This window comes from Piliocolobus tephrosceles, chromosome 1 (genome assembly GCF_002776525.5).
Source record: "Piliocolobus tephrosceles isolate RC106 chromosome 1, ASM277652v3, whole genome shotgun sequence".
Classification (NCBI taxonomy): Eukaryota; Metazoa; Chordata; class Mammalia; order Primates; family Cercopithecidae; genus Piliocolobus; species Piliocolobus tephrosceles.
Window position 1 is genome coordinate 130,714,702 of NC_045434.1, and position 19,039 is coordinate 130,733,740.

At 38.1% G+C, this 19,039-nt stretch overlaps 1 protein-coding gene across 1 annotated transcript in view; it reads left to right on the forward strand.

The window, feature by feature from the left end:
- LOC111528091 (probable ATP-dependent DNA helicase HFM1) overlaps window positions 1-19,039 on the forward strand; it is a 187,990-nt gene that overhangs the window by 22,216 nt on the left and 146,735 nt on the right. The window contains 4 exon segments of the mRNA XM_031935750.1: window positions 16,451-16,535; window positions 16,755-16,839; window positions 16,968-17,125; window positions 18,913-19,016. Coding sequence (XP_031791610.1) covers window positions 16,451-16,535; window positions 16,755-16,839; window positions 16,968-17,125; window positions 18,913-19,016 — 432 coding nt within the window.

Genomic DNA, 19,039 nt, shown 5'->3' on the forward strand with positions numbered 1-19,039 from the left:
ATGCTGGGAGATCCACTGCTCTCTTCAAAGCTGTCAGACAGGATCATTTACCTCTCCCAAGGTTTCTGTTGCTTTTTGTTTAGCTATGCCCTGTCCCCAGAGATGGAGTCTACAGGCCCCCTTGAGCTGAGGTGGGCTCCACCCAGTTCGAGCTTCCTGGCAGCTTTGTTTACCTACTTAAGCCTCAGCAATGGTGGGCGCCCCTCCCCCAGCCTCACTGCTGCCTTGCAGTTAGATCTCAGACTGCTGTGCTAGCCATTAGGGAGGCTCCGTGGGCGTGGGACCCTCCCGTCCAGGTGTGGGATATAATCTCCTGGTGTGCCGTTTGCTAAGACCCTTGGTAAAGTGCAGTATTAGGGTGGGAGTTACCTGATTTTCCAGGTGTTGTGTGTCTCAGTTTCCTTGGCTAAGAAAAGGTATTCCCTTGCCCCTTGTGCTTCCCAGGTGAGGCGATGGCTTACCCTGCTTCAGCTCTTGCTGGTCTGGCTGCACCAGCTGACCAGCACCAATTGTCTGGCACTCCCCAGTGAGATGAACGCGGTACCTCAGTTGAAAATGCAGAAATCACTCGTCCTCTGTGTCGCTCACACTGGGAGCTGAGGGCTGGAGCGTCTCTTATTCGGCTATCTTGCTCCAGTGTCTGTACTACTATGTACTTCTTAAAGTTTCAGACCTTGAATCTTTATTCCCAGTTTATGCTTGTTTTTTGAAAACATAATTTACCTTCACTGCTGTACATCTATAGTCATTATGTAAATGAATTTAAAATTTTAGTTTTGATCATAGTCTCTCACCTTTGCTACAAAATTTGATCCTCAGGTTTCTATAATAAATTTTTACTTACATATATTACATGAAGCTTGACATCCAGAACCATGTGAATTAATAAAACCTGGAATACTGTGAAGCAGAATGAACATAGAATTTGGGTTTCAAATATCTGTATTTCAGTCCCAGTTCTACTCCTTGTTGTCTATTGCTTTATGTTAGCTGTCTTAGTTTTCTGTTGCCTTATATTAGCTGTCTTAGTTTATTCATCTGAAAATCCGGAATGTATTACATATCCTACTTACCGTATTGGGTCGTAGTGTTGATCAAATGTGATAATGAATGTAGAAACTTTTTACTGTAACAGAAGTTGTTGCTGTCTCTTTTCCAAAGCTAGGAAAATAAATATTTGCATATTCTCATTAGCTTTTTTGCCGCACCTAAGATCACCATAAAATATTGATGCCTTTGGTTTCTTTCATTCCTCAGTCATTCCTTATCCAGGCATTTTCCATATCCATTCCATATCCTTTTGGCATTTGATGTCACCAAACATCAAAAAGATGATCCAATTTGTGCTGAAAATATTCCTTATCATATACTAGGGTAAAGTTTCTTAAGGTTTGTTGGGGGTGGACTACTTGCTGTCAAAATCAACTGAATATGCTGTTGTGTTAAAAATACAATTACTTAATTCTGCCCCAGACTTGCACACCTCAATTTTTAGGAGTAAAACTTAGGAATTTAAATTTTAACTCTTTGGGTTTATAAATACCTAGTTCTTTGATACTTTGTAAGATATTTGCATTTCATTTAGCTATTGTAGTTGACCTTAGCAGGTGGGTAGGTTTGTAATTTCTTTTTTTTTTTTTCTTTCCAACTTTTATTTTAGGTTTAGGGAATACATGTGCAGCTTTGTTATGTGGGTAAATTGCATATCATGGGGCATGCAGATTGTTTCATCACCTGGGTAATGAGCATAGTACTCGATAGGTGGTTTTTCGGTCCTTACCCTCCTCTCACCCTCAACCCTCAAGTAAGCCCTGATGTTTATTGTAGCCATCTTTGTGTCCATGTATACTCAGTGTTAGCTCCCACTTATAAGTGAAAACATGTGGTATTTAGTTTTCTATTCCTGCATAAATTTGCTTAGGATAATAGTCACCAGCTCCATCCATGTTGCTGCAAAGGACATGATTTCATTCTTTTTTATGGCTGCATAGTAATCCATGGTTTATATGTACCATTTGCTTTATGTAGTCCACCACTGATGAGCGTCTAGGTTGAGTCCACGTCTTGGCTATTGTGAATAGTGCTGTGATTAACATAAGTGTACACGTGTCTATATGGTAGAATGATTTTTATTCCTTTGGGTATATAGCCAGTAATGGGATTGCTGGGTTGAATGGTAGTTCTGTTTGAAGTTCTTTGAGAAATCTTCAAATGGCTGTACTAATTTACATTTGCACCAGCACTATGTAAACATTCACTTTTTTCCACAGCCTGTGGAGAAAATATGCAAAACAACATCTGTTATTTTTTGACTTTTTAATAGTCATAGCCATTCTAACTGGTATGAGTTGACGTATTATTGCAGTTTTGATTTGCATTTCACTAGTGATGAGTGATGTTAACCATTTTTTCATATGCTTGTTAGTCACGTGTATGTCTTCTTTTGAGTAATGTCTGTCCTTTGTCCATTTTAAAAACAGGATTGTTTATAATTTGCTTATTACTTTGTTTAAGTTCCTTATAGATTCTGGATATTTGACCTTTGTCAGATGCATAGTTTACAAATAGTTTTTCCCATTCTGTGGGTTGTCTGTTTACCCTGTTGATAGTTGCTTTTGCTGTGCAAAACTCTTTAGTTTAATTAAATCCCACTCAATAATTTTTGTTTTTGTTACAGTTCTTTTGGAGTCTTTGTCATGAAATCTTTGCCAGGACCTATGTCCAAAATGATATTTCCTAGGTTTTCTTCTAAACTTTTTAAAAAATCATTTTAGATTTTACATCTAAGTCTTTAATCCATCTTGAGTTGATTTTTACATATGGTGAAAGGAAGGAGTCCAGTTGTCCCAGTACTGTTTTTTGAATAAGAATCATTTCCCCTTTGCTACTTTTTGTCGACTTTGTCAATGATCAGATGGTTGTAGGTGTGTGGCTTTATTTCTGGGTTCTCTAGCCTGCTCCATTGGTCTGTGTATCTGTTTTTGTATAGTACCATGCTGTTTTGGTTACTGTAGCCTTGTAGTATAGTTTGAAGTGAGGTGATGTGATGCTTCTGGCTTTGTCCTTTTTACTTAGAATTGCTTTGACTATTCAGGCTCTTTTTTGGTTCCACATCAATTTTAATTTTTTTATTATACTTTAAGTTCTAGGGTACATGTGCACAACATGCAGGTTTGTTACACATGTATACATGTGCCATGTTGGTGTGGGGCACCCATTAGCTTGTCATTTACATTAGGTATATCTCCTAATGCTATCCCTCCCTGCTCCTCGCTCCCCACAATAGGCCCCGGTGTGTGATGTTCCCCTTCCTGTGTCCAAGTGATCTCATTGTTCAATTCCCACCTATGAGTGAGAACATGAGTTTGTGTCCTATGTAGGGACATGGATGCAGCTGGAAACCATCATTCTCAGCAAACTATCACAAGAACAGAAATTTTAGAATAATTTTTGCAAATTCTGTGAAAATGTCATCGGTAGTTTGATAGGAATAGCATTGAATCTGTAAATTGCTTTGGGCAGTGTGGCCATTTTAACAATATTGATTCTTCCTATCCATCAGCATGGAATGTTTTATACATTTGTATGTATCGTTTCTGATTTCTTTGAGCAATGTTTTGTAATTCTTATTGTAGGATCTTCCACCTTTCTGGTTAGCCGTATTCCTAAGCATTTGATTCTTTTTGTGGCTATTGTGAGATCGTGTTCTTGATTTGGCTCTCAACTTGCATGTTATTTGTGTATAGAAATGTTACTGACTTTTGTGCATTGATTTTGTATCCTGAAACTTTGATGAAGTTGTCTATCGGGTTTAGGAGGCTTTTGGCAGAGACTGTGGTGTTTTCTAGGTATAAAATCATATCATCTGCGAAGAGAGATAGTTTGACTTCCTCTTTTCCTATTTGGGTGCCCTTTATTTCTTTCTCTTGGCTGGTTGCTATGGCTAAGATTTCCAGTACTGTATTGAATAGAAGTGGTGAGAGTGGGCATCCTTGTCTTGTTCTGGTTCTCAAGGGGAGTGCTTCTAGCTTTTACCTGTTCAGTATGATGTTGGCTGTGGGTTGGTCATAGATGGCTCTTACAATTTTGTGGTATATTCTTTCAATACCCAGTTTGTTGAGGTTTTTTAACATGAATGAATGTTGAATTTTATCAGAAGCCTTTTCTACATCTATTGAAATAATCATGTGGGTTTTGTCTTTAGTTGTGTTCAGGTGATGAATCACATTTGTTGATTTGTGTATATTGAACCAACCTTTCATCCCCGGAATAAAGCCTACTTCATCATGGTGGATTAGCTTTTTGATGTGCTTCTGGATTTGATTTGCTAGTATTTTGTTGAGGATTTTTGCATCTATGTTCATCAGGAATATTCACCTGAAGTGTTTTTTTGTTTGTTTGTTTGTTTTGTTTTGTTTTTCTGTTATGTCTCTGCCAAGTTTTGGTATCGGAATGATGCTGGCCTCATAGAATGAGTTAGGGAAGAATCCCTCCTCCTCAAATTTTTGGAATAGTTTCAGTAGGATTGGTGCCAGCTCTTCTTTATATATCTGGTAGAATTTCGCTGTGAATCCATCTGGTCCAGGGCTTTTTCTTGTTGATGGTCTTTTTATTTCTGATTCAGTTTTGAAACTTGTTATTGGTCTGTTCAGGGTTTCAATTTCTTCCTGGATCAATCATGGGAGGTTGTGTTTCCAGGAATCTATCTCTCCATTTCTTCTAGATTTCCTAGTTTGTGTCTATAAAGGTGTTCATAATAGTTTCTGGTTGTTTTTTGTTTTGTTTTGTTTTTCGTTTTATATTTCTATGAGATTGGTGGTTGTAACTTCATTGTATTGTCATTTCTGATTGTGTTTATTGTCTAGTTTCTGTTTTTTGTTGTTCTAGCTAGTAGTCTATCAATCTTATTTATTCTTTCAAAAACCAATATCTGGTTTTGTTGATCATTTGTGTGGTTTTATGTATCTCAGTTTTGTTCAGTTCAGCTCTGATTTTGGTTATTTCTATTCCTCTGCCAGCTTTGCGGTTGATTTGCTCTTGCTTTTCTAATTCCTCTAGATGTGATATTAATTAGGTTGTTAATGTGATATTTCTAGTTTTTGATGTGAGCATTTAGTGCCATAAACTTTTCTCTTAACACTGTTTTACCTGTGTATCAGAGATTCTGCTATGTGCTACCTTTGTTTTCATCAGTTACAAAGAATATCTTGATTTCTGCCTTAAGTTCATTGTTTACGGAAAAGTCTTTCAGAAGTGTGTTGTTTAATTTCCATGTAATTGTATGACTTTGAAAGATGTTAGTATTGATTTCTGTTTTTACTGCATTGTGGTCTAAGAGTGTGCCTGGTATGATTTTGGTTTTTTGAATTTGTTAAGAATTGCTTTATAGCTGAGTGTGTGGTTGATTTTAAAGTATGTTACATGTACAGATGACAAGAATGTATATGTTGTTGTTGTTGGATAGAGTGTTCTGTAGATGTCTGTTAGGTCCATTTGGTCAAGTGTCAAGTTTAGGTCCTGAATATTTTTATTTGTTTTCTGCCTTCATGATCTGTCTAGTACTGTCAGTGGGGTGTTGAAGCCTCCCATCATTGTGTAGGTATCTAAGTCTCTTTGTAGGTCTATAAAAACTTGTTTTATGAATCTGTGTGCTCTAGTATTAGATGCATATATATTTAGGATAGTGAAATCTTCTTGTTGTATTGAACTTTTCATCATTATCAGTGTCCTTCTTTGTCCTTTTTGATGGTTATGGTATAAAGTCTGTCTTGTCTGAAATTAGAATAGCAGCCCCTGCTTTTTTTGTTTTCCATTTGCTTGGTAGATTTTTCTCCATCCCTTTACTTTAAGCCTATGGGTGTCATTGCATATGAGATGGGTCTATTGAAGACAACATACAGTTGGGTTTTGCTTCTTTATCCAACTTGTCACTCTGTGCCTTTTAAGTAGGGTATTATAGTCTGTTTGCATTCAAGGTTGATACTGATATGTGTAGATTTGTCATTTTGTTGTTATGTAGATTTGTTATGTTATGTCATTGCTTTATAGTGTCAATGGTCTGGATACTAAAGTGTGTCTTTGTGATGGCCAGTAATGGTCTTTCATTTCTATGTTTAGTATTGTCTTAAGGACCCTTATAAGGCAGGACTGGTGCAAACAATTCCTTTAGCTTATCTGAAAAGGATTTTGTTTCTCCTTCATTGATGAAGCTTAGTTTGGCTGGATATGAAATTTTTGCTTGGAGTTTCTTGTCTTTAAGAATGCCAAAGCTGGGCACCATGGCTCATGCCTGCAATCCCAGCACTTTGGGAGGCCGAGGCAGGAGGATTACTTGAGCCCAGGAGTTTGAGACTAGTCTGAACAACATAGTGACACCTTGTCTCTACAAAAAAATTTTCTAAAAGTTAGCTAAGCTTGACGGCATGTGTCTGTAGTCCCAGCTACTTAGGATGCTGAGGTGGCAGGATCACTTGAGCCTAGGAGGAGGAGGTTGCAGTGATCCAAGATTGCACAACTGCCATCCATCCTGGGTGACAGAGTAAGACCCTGTCAACAAAATGCTTAATATAGGCCCCCAAACTCTTCTGGCATGTAGGATTTTTGCTGAAGGAGCTGCTGAAAGATATGCTGCTAGCTTTATATGTGTCCCTTTGTAGGTAACCTGCCCTTTCTGTCTAGCTGCCCTTAATATTTTTTCTTGCCCATTGACCTTGGAGAATCTGATGACTATGTGTCTTGGGGGATGGCTGTTCTATATACTATCTCACTGGGGCTCTGTGAATTTTCTGAATTTGAATGTTGACCCCTCTGGCAAGGTCAGGGAAATGTTTTGAACTGTATTCTCAATTATATTTTCCAAGTTTCTTGCTGTCTCTCTCCCTCTCTTTCAGGGCTACCAATAAGTTTTAAATTTTGGTCTCTTTACATAATCCCCTATTTCTTAGAGGTTTTGTTAATTCTTTTTTATTCTTTTTTCTATATTTTCTCTGACTGAGTAGATTTGCAAACCTTGTTTTTGAGCTCTGACATTCTTTCCTCAGCTTGGTTTATTCTGCTGTTAATACTTCCAATTGTATTATGAAATTCCTGCACTGAGTTTTTCAGCTGTATCAGATCAGTTTGGTTCTTCCTTAAAATGGCTATGTTGTCTTTTACGTGTTAATCATTTTACTGGGTTTCTTAGATTTCTTGGATTGGGCTTCAACTTTCTACTGAATCTTGATGATCTTCATTACCATCCAGATTCTGAATTCTAGGTCTGTCATTTCAGCCATTAAGAACCATTGCTGGGAAGCTATGTGGTTGTCTGGAAGTAAGAAAACACTCTGGCATTTTGAGTTGCCAGTGTTCTTGCTTTCTGGCAAGAACATCGGCCCAGACAAATTGTTTTCCGTCTATCTGGGCTGATGTTCCTTTAATATTTGAAGTTGCTCTCCTTCAGATGGGGCTTTTTCTTTTATATTCCTTGATGCCATTGATATTTACTGTGGCATAAGTCAGGTTTAGTTGACTGGCTTTGTTTCTGGATGATTTGAGAGGGCTTGGGCTCAGCTCAGTGCACCTGGGCCTCATGCTCATGGCTTTGTTTGCTGGCCCCTTGAGGTTAAGTTCCTCTGGTACTGGAGGGTTAGAAGTGTTCCTGGTTCACTGGCAACCACACTTCAATGGGGCAGTGGCAGAAGGGTCCACACTCATGTGTAATGCCAATAGTGGCTGGGTAGTAGCATAGTGAAGTCTGGGCATGTGCACCAGTGGTGGTGGCACAGCAGGGTCCATGTTTGCAGTGTATCAGCAGTGGCAAGACAGCACCACAGTGGGGTCTGCATGTGCCAGGGGTGCACTGGTGGGGGTGGGGCTGTGGTGCTAAGGTCCTTGTACCATGTGCATGCTAGCAAAGCAATGTGGGGAGGCCGTGGTTGAGTGCATGCCAGTAGAGTGGTTGGGGGAGGCTGCAGACAGGTGTATGTTGGCAAAGCAGTGTGAAGAGGCTGTTGGTGGGTGCACATCAGCAGGGTCTATCTAATGTTTAAGTGGCACCTGCTGGCTAAGGAGCTATGGTGGTAGCCACCTGGAAGTGCCCCATTTGGGCATCTGAGGCCACATTGCAAGTGAGCTTGGCCATGGAGGTACCCCAGAAGAGGCTGGCAGACAGAGGGCACTCAGATAAGACTGGCCCCATCACATGGACGAGACTGCCCTGCTCTGTCTAGCTCCAACAGTCAACAAAGGTCAAAGGCACTTAGAGGAGCATGGCAGGCCTTGGGGGCTTGGCATTGCTGACTGTACTCCGCTGTAGCCATTCCTGTGCCAAACCCTTTGGGCTCCACACAGGGTGGAGTCCTGTCCCTGCCACTTCTCTAGGCAGTTGTCTCTGCCAACTTAAATGTCTATGGGGGTCATGAGGTCTTCTGCAGCTAAGATTCCAGAGGTCCATGACAAGAGTGGGCCACTCCTCACCTCTTTAACTCACCCTTCCCCAGGAGCCACCAGGAGCTGGGAATGAATCCTGGTGCTTTGAAGCCCAGTGCCATGTCCCAGCTTCTACCCAGGGTCTGTGTCCTCCCTCCAACCACCCTCAGTGACTTCCTTCTGAAGATCTGCTTCGAGTGTGCTGGTCTTCCTGGTGGTCTGGTCTCTTGGTGGGAGATGCTCTTCCTGGCTGTGTCTAGTCAGCCGTCTTAGTTCTCCTCCCCCTTTCTCAATTCCTGGAGAATGGAAGCCTGAGTTAAGTGTGCTGACATGGTCAGATTCTGTTGAGGGTTCTGTTCCTTTGCACACAGTCACCTTCTTGCTGTGTGCTCACATGATTTCTTATTTGTGCATGTAATTTCTTGGCTTTTCTGGTGTTCCAGAGTTCTCCCTATGGATCTCCCAGCATCTGCAGGTCACAGGGTGACAGAGGCTGTGGCCAAGTCACCTGAGGCCTCCCGGAAAAAAGGGGATACAGCACTGGAGATGGGACTCTGAGCTTCCCCATCAAATTGTGGCAGATGCTGCACCATGCTGGGTTTGTAATTTCTTAGCCTGTTATTAATTTAGATTTAATTTTCTTACATAGTATTTCTAATTAATTCATTTTTATGACTTCTTATTCCTTCATATTACTTATACTTTATTTTGTCTCTTTGAGTTTATGTTTTGTATATCAGTTTTTAGTTTGTATGTTCCTATAATTCTGCTTCATACAGGTTTTTCTTTTTAGGTTGTAATCATAATACTCAAGTATCTAGGTATTTTCATCTGTATGTTTGAATTGAGGATTTTACCTGTCTTGCCAGGTAATGTGTACTGACAGCAGGGCTCAAAAGGCCAATTTTTCCCCCTTCAGCTGTTCTGGTACATGTGCAGATATGCAGGTTTGTTACAGGTAAACATGTGGCATAGTGGTTTGCTGCACAGATCATACCATCACCTACGTATCAAGCCCAGCATCCATTAGCTATTCTTCCTGATGCTCTCCTTCCCCTCGCCCTCCCCAACAGGCCCCAGTGTGTGTTGTTCCCCACAGTGTGTCCATGTGTTCTCATTGTTCAGCTCCCATTTATAAGTGAGAACATGTGGTGCTTGGTTTTCTGTTCCTGTGTTGGTTTGCTGAGGATAACAGCTTCTAGCTCCATCCATTTCCCTGCAAAGGACATATCTCATTCCTTTTCATGGCTGCATAGTATCCCATGGTGTATATGTACCATGTTTTCTTTATCTGGTCTTTCATTGATGGGGATTTAGGTTGATTCCATGTCTTTGATATTGTGAACAGTGCTGCAGTGAACATCCGTGTGCATGTATCTTTACAAAAGAATGATTTGCATTCCTTTGGGTAGGTATACCCAGTAACAGGATTGCTGGGTCAAATGGTATTTCTGGTTCTGGGTCTTATAGGAATCGCGGGTATATACCCAGTAATGGGATTGCTGGGTCAGATGGTATTTCTGGTTCTAGGTCTTATAGGAATCGCCACACTGTCTTCCACAGTGGTTGAAGTTATTTACACTCCCACCAACAGTGTAGAAGCATTCCTTTTAATCTGCAACCTTGCCGGCTTCTGTTGGTGAATTTCTACTGTGAATTTAAGAAAGATTAACCTTCTGAAGATAGGTGGTAACTGCAAGAGTCTGGAAGAGTCATTAAACTGGGATGCAGATCTTACCTCTTTGACGGATAGGGATAGAGGGAAAGAAGAAAGGAAAGGATAGAGGGAAGTAGGAAAGGAAGGGATGGAGATAAGGAGGGAAAGGGAAGGAGGATAGAAAGGAATGTGAGGGCAGGGAGGGAACGTGGTGGGGCAGAGAGGGAGAAAGTATGGGAGGAAGGAAGGATGGGATGGAGGAAGGGATGTTTTTAGACAACTTATAATTGAATCCAGTAACTCTGAAAGGAAGGGAGAAGGGAGGGAGGGAGGGAGAGAGAGATAGATCTTAGCCTGCAAGGAGGGAGGGAGGCAGGGATCTTAGCTTGCAAGAAGGGAGGGAGAGGGGAGGGCAGGAGGGATTTTAGCCTCCAAGGAGGATGGGAGAGAGAAAGCCCCTGGAGGATCTTAGCTTGCAAGGAGGGAAGGAGAAAGGCAGAGAGGGAGGGAGAGAGGGTTCTTAGCCTGCAATGCAATCCCAAGAACATGTGGCAAAGTTGATAGGAACTCTCATAGATCTACCTTAGCATCCCTGCCATACTCAGTCATTGGTTGGGGGCATCTCATGAAAGTAGATCTCGGTGTAAATATGATGATGATTCAGAGCACAGCAGCTGGGGCCATCAGTCACTGACACTTTTTGCAGTAGCAGGTCTGAAGTGTACATTCTCATGGCCTCCATGCTCCTCACTACTCTATTTTATGACCTTTACTTTGAAATATCCTGAATTTCCTATAAGAATATTAATCATTCAATATCTATATTAATAACAAGTTGTTTGTTTCCTCGCTTTACTTGCAAATCTTTAAAAATTTCCTTTCCTTCCCTCTGCTTTGACTCATTTTCCTTATGCTTTCCCTTCTAGGTTATGTTTTTCTGTCTTACCTAGGAAAGCTTCATCTCTACTAATAAGCCAACAAGTATTAAGTCTTTTCTTAAAACCTTTCATTTTCTCTAATAGGAAGAGACCTTATATTAACTTTTTATAAATATCTAGGGTAAGAAGACCATCTTTACATATACTGCAATGGTTAACTAGTTCCCTTGGTGATCATAATCTTGATATCTCACACACTTCTCTCAGAAGCTCCTTTTTATGAACTAATCCATTATTCACATGTTGACTGAACATATTCACCAGGCTCCTAATTGAGAGCCTGGCTACTTCTCTATTCCTGATTGTTAGTTTTATCTATTGTACCATGTCCTTGATGCTTGTAACTCTGTTGGAATGCCAGAAAATCTTTTCTTCTTCAGCAAAACATTTAGTACATGCATAAATGTTAGCCCTTTCCTTGAGAAGCAGTATGCTACTTTCTTCTTCCCTGCTGTTTTCTGTGTGTTCATAAGGCTTGACATTCTTTGGAATGTTTTTAGACAACTTATAATTGAATCCAGCAACTTTTTTTTTTTTTTTTTTTTAAATAGTCTTGCTCTGTCACCCAGGCTAGAGTGCAGTGGCACAATCTCGGCTCACTGCAACCTCCACCTTCCCCACGTTCCTGGTTCACGCGTTTCTCCCGCCTCAGCTTCCTGAGTAGCTGGGATTACAGGTGCCCACCACTGCACACAGCTAATTTTTGTATTTTTAGTAGAGACAGGGTTTCACCGTCTTGACGAGGCTGGTCTCGAACTCCCGACTTTGTGATAGACCTGCCTTGGCCTCCCAAAGTGCTGGGATTACAGGTGTGAGCCAACGCGCCCGGCCGAATCCAGTAACCTCTTAAGTGAATTCCATTTCATCAGTTACTTACCCCCACTTTTCCCATGCTCCTACCCACAACCAATCTGCTGTTCTATTTCTGAAATAGCTTATTTTCAGACTCCAATTTAATTAAAATATTGCTCAAGAATTTTAAGTGGTCACCTGTTGTTTTACAAATCAAATCCAAAATATAACCTCTTTTAATATCATTTGAGGTTTCTTTCAGGGCCTCTCTAGTCTATCATTTTCATGTTTTACTAATAAAAATAGGTAACACTTATTAAATATTAGGCACCATGCTAAGTACTATATATCCATTTTTAATTGCACTTAATCTTCTCCACAACAAACTTCTGAGGTGGGTGGTTTTATTATTCCCACATTACGTTAAGAACCTGGTCACGTAACTTGTACATGATCACTTGCCTGCCCAATAAGAGGAGGAGCAGGGATTCTAATCAACTCAGTTTGATCAGGACTCATAATCACTATCAAGCCATATGTATTTCCAGCCATCATTACAGTATTCTAAAGATAGTCTTTTTAATTTTACTCTTTGGATAAAGAGGATTTTCCCCAAGGTCATAATTGCATTATTTCCTCTCTACCAAACCATATTAGTCACTTTAAAAACCCTTCTCAAGACCCATTATTTGTAGTAGGCTGTTCTGCACTGACCATTCCTCTTAGGTTTGACTTTCTCCATACTCCAGTTTGTATGTAAATACTAATGTTAGCTAATTTTTTGTCCTGTAGGTACTTGGCATGTAGTTATCTTCCTAGTCAACCTATAAGTTCTAGAGATTGTGTCTTCTACATTTTTTGGTGTGTCTCTTGTGCCTGGTGGCATTATAGGCACAAAGTACATGCTAAGAAAATGTTTTAAATTATTTTAACTTTTTGTGGGTAAATAGTAAGTATATATATTTATAGAGTTCATAAGATATTTTGGTACAGGAATGCAATGCGTATAATCATATCATGGAAAATCCATCCCCTCAAGCATTTATCCTTTGTGTTATAAGCAGTCCAATTATACTCTTTATTTTAAAATGTATACTCAAATTATTATTTACTATAGTCACCCTGTTATGCTATCAAATACTAGGTCTTATTCATTGTTTCTGTTTTTTTTTTTTTTTTTTTTTGTACCCATTAATCATCCCCACCAATCTCCCTTTAGTAGCTCTCTCTTTAGTTTTCTGAAGAACCTCCAAACTATTCTCCATAGTGGTTGTACTGATTTACATTCCCACCAACGGTGTACAAGGGTTCCCTTTTCTTCATATCTTCACCAGCATTTATTATTGCCTGTTATTTGGATAAAAGCCATTGTGACTGGGGTGAGATGATATCACATTGTACTTTTGATTTGCATTTCTCTGATGATCAGTGATGTTGAGCACCTTTTCAAATGCCTGTTTGCTGTTTGTATGTCTTCTTTTGAGAAATGTTGATTCAAATCTTTTGCCTCTTTTTCAACTGGATTATTAGATTTTTTCCTATAGGGTTGTTTGAGCTCCTTATATATTCTGGTTATTAATCTTTTGTCAGATTAATCTTCTTCTATGGGTTTTCTCTTCACTTTGTTGATTGTTGCCTTTGGTGTGTAGAAGGTTTTTTAACTTGATATGTTCCCATTTGTCCATTTTTGGTTGCCTGTGCTTGTGGGGTATTACTCAAGAAATTTTTGCCCAGACCAATGTCCTGGAGAGTTTCCCTAATATTTTCTTGTAGTAGTTTCGTAGTTTGAGTTGTTAGATTTAAGTATTTACTCCATTTACTGCAAAGATTTTCAGACATGGCTCCCGAATTACAAGATGTATGTTACAGGATTAGTGAATTTTAAATATTTTTTCTAATAAACTGGTATATTAGATTTAATATTGGAAACTTTTTTTTAGGGTTATCAGATTTTGTAGCTGCTCAAGAAAAGAAGTTCACCGTACTATTGAATTGTTTGATTTTAGCTAAATGTTTTAGGTGTAAACTTTGGTAGGTACTGAATACAGGCAGGCAGTTTGGCCATGTTTGCAATTTATTTTGTATTCATTGTTAGTAAAATTATTCTGTGATGATTACAGACCTTCAAGGAAGATATGTGTTTGTAGGCTTAAATAAGTGCTATACTTTACTTTCAAAAATCTGATTTTCATTTGCTCCTGCTTAAAGGATTCCATTTGAAATCAACTGAATGGTACATGAGTACATGAGAAACCTAATAAAAATTAATGCTCTCATTTGAAAATTTTTTCTCATAACAAGGGGGAAATTTGGTTATAGTAATTAGGTAACTATGTGATGCCCTCTCTTCCACTTTTATGACTAATATTTTGTTTTAATCTCAGTTACAAGGTACAGAGTCAGCAGTCCCAGCCATTCCTAATTCATTACAGAAAATTATGTCACTTCTTTATGTCTTAATTTTTGTTTTTTGGTTTTCAGTAACAGTAGGGTATTAATACTGATTTTCATAGAGATTCTATAGACAAAAGATTGTGCCTGATTATTTTGTCTATAGGAACCTTGTGTAGTGTAGTATGTGCTCTGAGACTGTAGGGAGTACCATTTACAAAGGATTTTCCTGTTTGGTACGTGTGACCTTGTGACCCTATTCCTTCTTAGATAGCTAGAATTCTATAAAGAGAGTTACTATCTTATGACTGACAGCCTTGTTGTTTTACAATTTTGTATGCGTCTTGGGGGTATCAACAAATTAAATAATGGATTTTTAGGGATATTTTGTTATTTATTTGGACAAAGATTACCAACTGTTTATGAAGAAGTCCTACCTTTTGTATCTGTGAAATTTGAAATCAGTGGGATGGCGGAGGACTGACTAGGAAGACATGGGAGCTGGGGTGAAGGGGAGATTGGCTGGTGAAAGTAAGGGGAGAGATTCCTGATAGAAAGGCTAACCTTCTTACAGAAGTCCTAGTAACCAAATACCACATCCATCCCACAAAGGCAAGAGTTCTCAATTGGAAAGGTGGTTCCATACAACATTTAGAAAATTTTGAAATTTGGCTAAGTGATTACTAGTAAATTTCATTATACTTGAAAAAGACAATCTTTCTGGCTTTCTAGAGTATTGTCAATATGGGCATCCATTGCATTCTGTCCCTTCCAGATTGGTGAAACTAACCTGTTTTCACACATACTCATTACAGCTGAACAGAAAAAAGCAAATATTGCCCAGAAAAAAAAAAATCATATACTAGAAAAGTGAGAGAATCCAAACAAAAAGTCACATCCAATATGTTATTGAGCATCTTGAAAAAAATAATTCATAGAAATTGATTTTAATGGTGGCTATAAACTAAAAAGTTAAAAGTCAATAAACATTTTCAGAGGAAAAGGAAATGAACATTAAAGAATTATGAGTACTAGAAGCTGTGTCTTAGGAAGAACTAAGAAAAATTCCCAAGAACAAGTAAATATATGAGTAAGGAAATAGGGTCATGTCTTCACCAGTAATACATGTAATATATGTGCCTTAGACAAGGTAGTAATATTTTGGAATTTTATACTGCTCAGTGTCTTCTATTTGGGGATTTGGATAAATGCATTCATAAGCATTTAAGAATTTTAAATTCTGCCTTCTGAAAGTATAAGGAAATAGGAAAGATCCAAAGAAGAAAAAGAACTTGATTTTTTTATTGTTGTTTGTTTGTTTGTTTTTGAGATGGAGTTTCGCTCTGTTGCCCAGGCTGGAGTACAATGGCACGATTTTGGCTCACTGCAACCTCTGCCTCCAGAGTTCAAGCGATTCTCCTGCCTCAGCCTCCCAAGTAGCTGGGATTACAGGCATGTACCACTACGCCCGGCTAATTTTGTATTTTTAGTGGAGATGGGGTTTCTCCATGTTGGTCAGGTTGGTCTCGAACTCCCAAACTCAGGTGATCCGCCCACCTTGGCCTCCTAAAGTGCTGGCATTACAGGCATGAGCCACTGGGCCTGACCGAATTTGATGTATTTGGGGAATAAAATGAAAGCAAGAGTGAGTAGAGAGTAGTCAGCAAGAGGAGAGTTAGATGAAATTAGATTTGAGACGTAGGCTGTAGTCATTTCATATAGGTAAGGAAATTTGGCCCTGGTAAGGAAATTACCACTTCATTCTAAATGCAGTGGAAAAGTATTGGAAGTTTTAGGCAGAAGAGTAAAATAGTCTGGTTTAGGTACAGAAACATAGAACTGTATTTCTAAGACAGAAATGGTCAGAGAGCCATAGCTTCATGAAGCAGTATTCCCTTGCTTCATTCAAGCATGATCCTTGAATCATGTTGCCTTTCTTTCAGGCATGAGTACAAAAGTACATGTCTCTTGGTGATTGGCCTATAGATGACATATAGTAAAACTAAATGTCCATAATGTGGACCAGAGTTTCTCTTCCTTTTATAAAGCAAATGCATATTTTATTTGTCTGAATAAATATGAATAATTGAATAATGTCACAAACCAAATAATCCAACTGAAAACTTTTTACAAAAAACTTTAAGTTAGTTATTTGACTGGATCTTTAAATTTCTTTTTTACTAATTTAGTTGTTACATATTTAAATATATGTTTTATTTAAAGTGGATTATTTTTAAGTTGTTGTTTGATGAATTTTCCACAGGTATAACATTGTCAAATGCAATCGTAAATGCTGGTTTGACTTCCTTTAAAAAAATAGAAGAGACAGATGCAAGGGAACTTGAATTGATATTTACATTCACTTATTCCTAATTCCTGAATTCTAGCTAAATTCTGAGGCCTGCCTTTATTTCTATTAAAAGTTATTTTCCTTCTCATAGTCATAAGTATTTTAACTTACCAAGGTTTTGGGTGATAAGCATTATTAAAGCTATTTATTCTAAAAAATATTTTACTAAAAGAATTTCAAGTGTTGTGGTAAGAATATAATGGTGTAAATATTTTTAGATTTTAAATAAACATCCCCGCTTTGGAACCCAGATAAAAGAAACTGTGATGTATCTACCAAAATATAGACTTAAAGTGGATCAGGTAAATATTTTCCGTTTCTTAGATATTTTATTGTCTTTTCAGAAATAAAGCTACCCATAAATAGGCTTCAGCTGAGTATGAGAAGTAAGATTATTTTTAACACTTTTTATACTTGTTCTTTTTTAAAGATTACAAGATACAGTGATACGACGGCAGAAATGTTAGTAACTATTATTTTAAGAAACTTTTAACGACTACAAACTAAAAGAATAGCATCAGATTCTCACTATGTTATCTTAATTATAGGTGATGCAGATAATCAAGTAGTTTATCTGCACAAGATTATGTAAGTGTGAAATTTCTGATGTTTGATTTATTTCTAATCGTATACTGTAAAAGAAAAATTCTACTGGAAAAAAAAAATAACAAGCTCATTATGGGATCAACTAAATTACATTTTCCTGACACTATAATGGGATAGTTTCTCTATTTTTCTATTAAAGAAAATATTAACATTGGGTCTGTTCTTTTAAATTGTTATATTTAGTACTCAAATGAACAAAGTATAAAATCTATCACCATGGTCTGAAACAAGTGAGTAGATTACCTCTAGGAGGTCTTTCTTATTTCACTGCTTTTCTCCACTCATTCATGGCCCTACTACTGTTTGAATGCAGTCTTTCTTCTACTGTCCTCAAAATATACCTTCTACTTCCAAATTAAAATCCAGCAAATTACTATAGCTCCATTGTAGGATCCAAGCAAACAAAACAAATGTATAGAGGAGGTACCCTCCCTTATATCTAGTTCTGTAGCATGCCATTCTATAAATTTTACTTCAGCAGTTTTCCAGATACTATTATTTTCTCCCAGGATGTCATAAGTAATCTCTAAGGATATCAGTTGCAGCTATAACTAATAATTTTTGCACTTAGTGGGTTCCAAATATTGAATTATTTAATATTTATATGAGACAGGTGCTATCCATATTTTGTAGAGGAGGAAACTGAGACAAAAAGAGTTTAATGAGTTTGATTTATTATTAATCAAACCTTAATCATGGTTATATGACTAATTAATAGCAAAGTCTAGATTTGAACCCAAGCAGTTTGACTCCAGAGCCTAGACTCCCAACCATATTACTGTAGTTGTAAGTTCAAGAATGGCTATAATTCTGAAATAGGAATCTCCTATTTGTGCCAGTATACTAGAAGATACCTTCCCAAAAAGTCGCATGCAAGGTTTCTGAAGGGACTGCAGTGACCAGGATATCCCTTTCACTGGTAACTCCTCTCCTGCAGCTAACCATGTCCCACTTACAGAGAATATCCTATTGTACAAATCTTTGGTCTCTGTGACTAATAAATCTATGACTATATGAGACTAAAATAAGTTCAGTCATAAAATTGGTTGCTGGTTTGTTTGTGATGTTATTAGATACAAACCATTTTATATCAATTTAAAAATACTATGGAAGTTGTTCTCATACTACATGTAACTTACGTATAGCCAATTTAAAATGGTAGTGATTTAGGGGCAAGCACATGTGTTATTGATACAAAGTATATATTTTTATTGGGACTAAAATGAGTAAATGCAACTTGTAAACAGCTGTAATTAAGGAAATTAGGGAGCAGATGGGGTGGCTCACACCTGTAATCTCAGCATTTCGAGAGGCTGAGGCAGGAGGATCACTTAAAGCCCAGAGTTTCAGACCAGCCTAGGCAACAAGCAAGACCCTATTTCTACAAAAATAAATAAATAAATAATCTGGGCATAGTGCCAATGTGCCTGTGGTCCCAGCTCCTCAGGAGACCGAGGCAGGAGGACTGCCTGAGCCTAGGAGTTTGTGGCTGCAGTGACATATGATTGTACCACTGCACTCCAGCCCAGGCAAGAGTGAGACTATCTCAGAAAAAAGAAAATTAATTAATTTTTAATTTAAAAAATCATGGGCAAGAGAGTTCCATTGATACTTTATTCTCCCTTCTTAAAAGTTGGGGAAAGCAGTTTTCAGTAATTGATTTCAGTTTACTACTAGAGAGTATCTTTCTTAAGAACAATCAGCCCTTGATGATTAATATGTATTTCATTCAGTGTTTGGATCACTATTTAAACACTACTATTTTTCAGGGATTCTGTTTTGCTAAAAGCTGGAAATTGGGCTAAAAAGATGGCTGTGAAGAGAGCTCTTAAATCTGAAGATCTTAGCGTAAATCTAATAAGTTCTGAATTTGGTAAGTTAATTGAAGTAATGAAG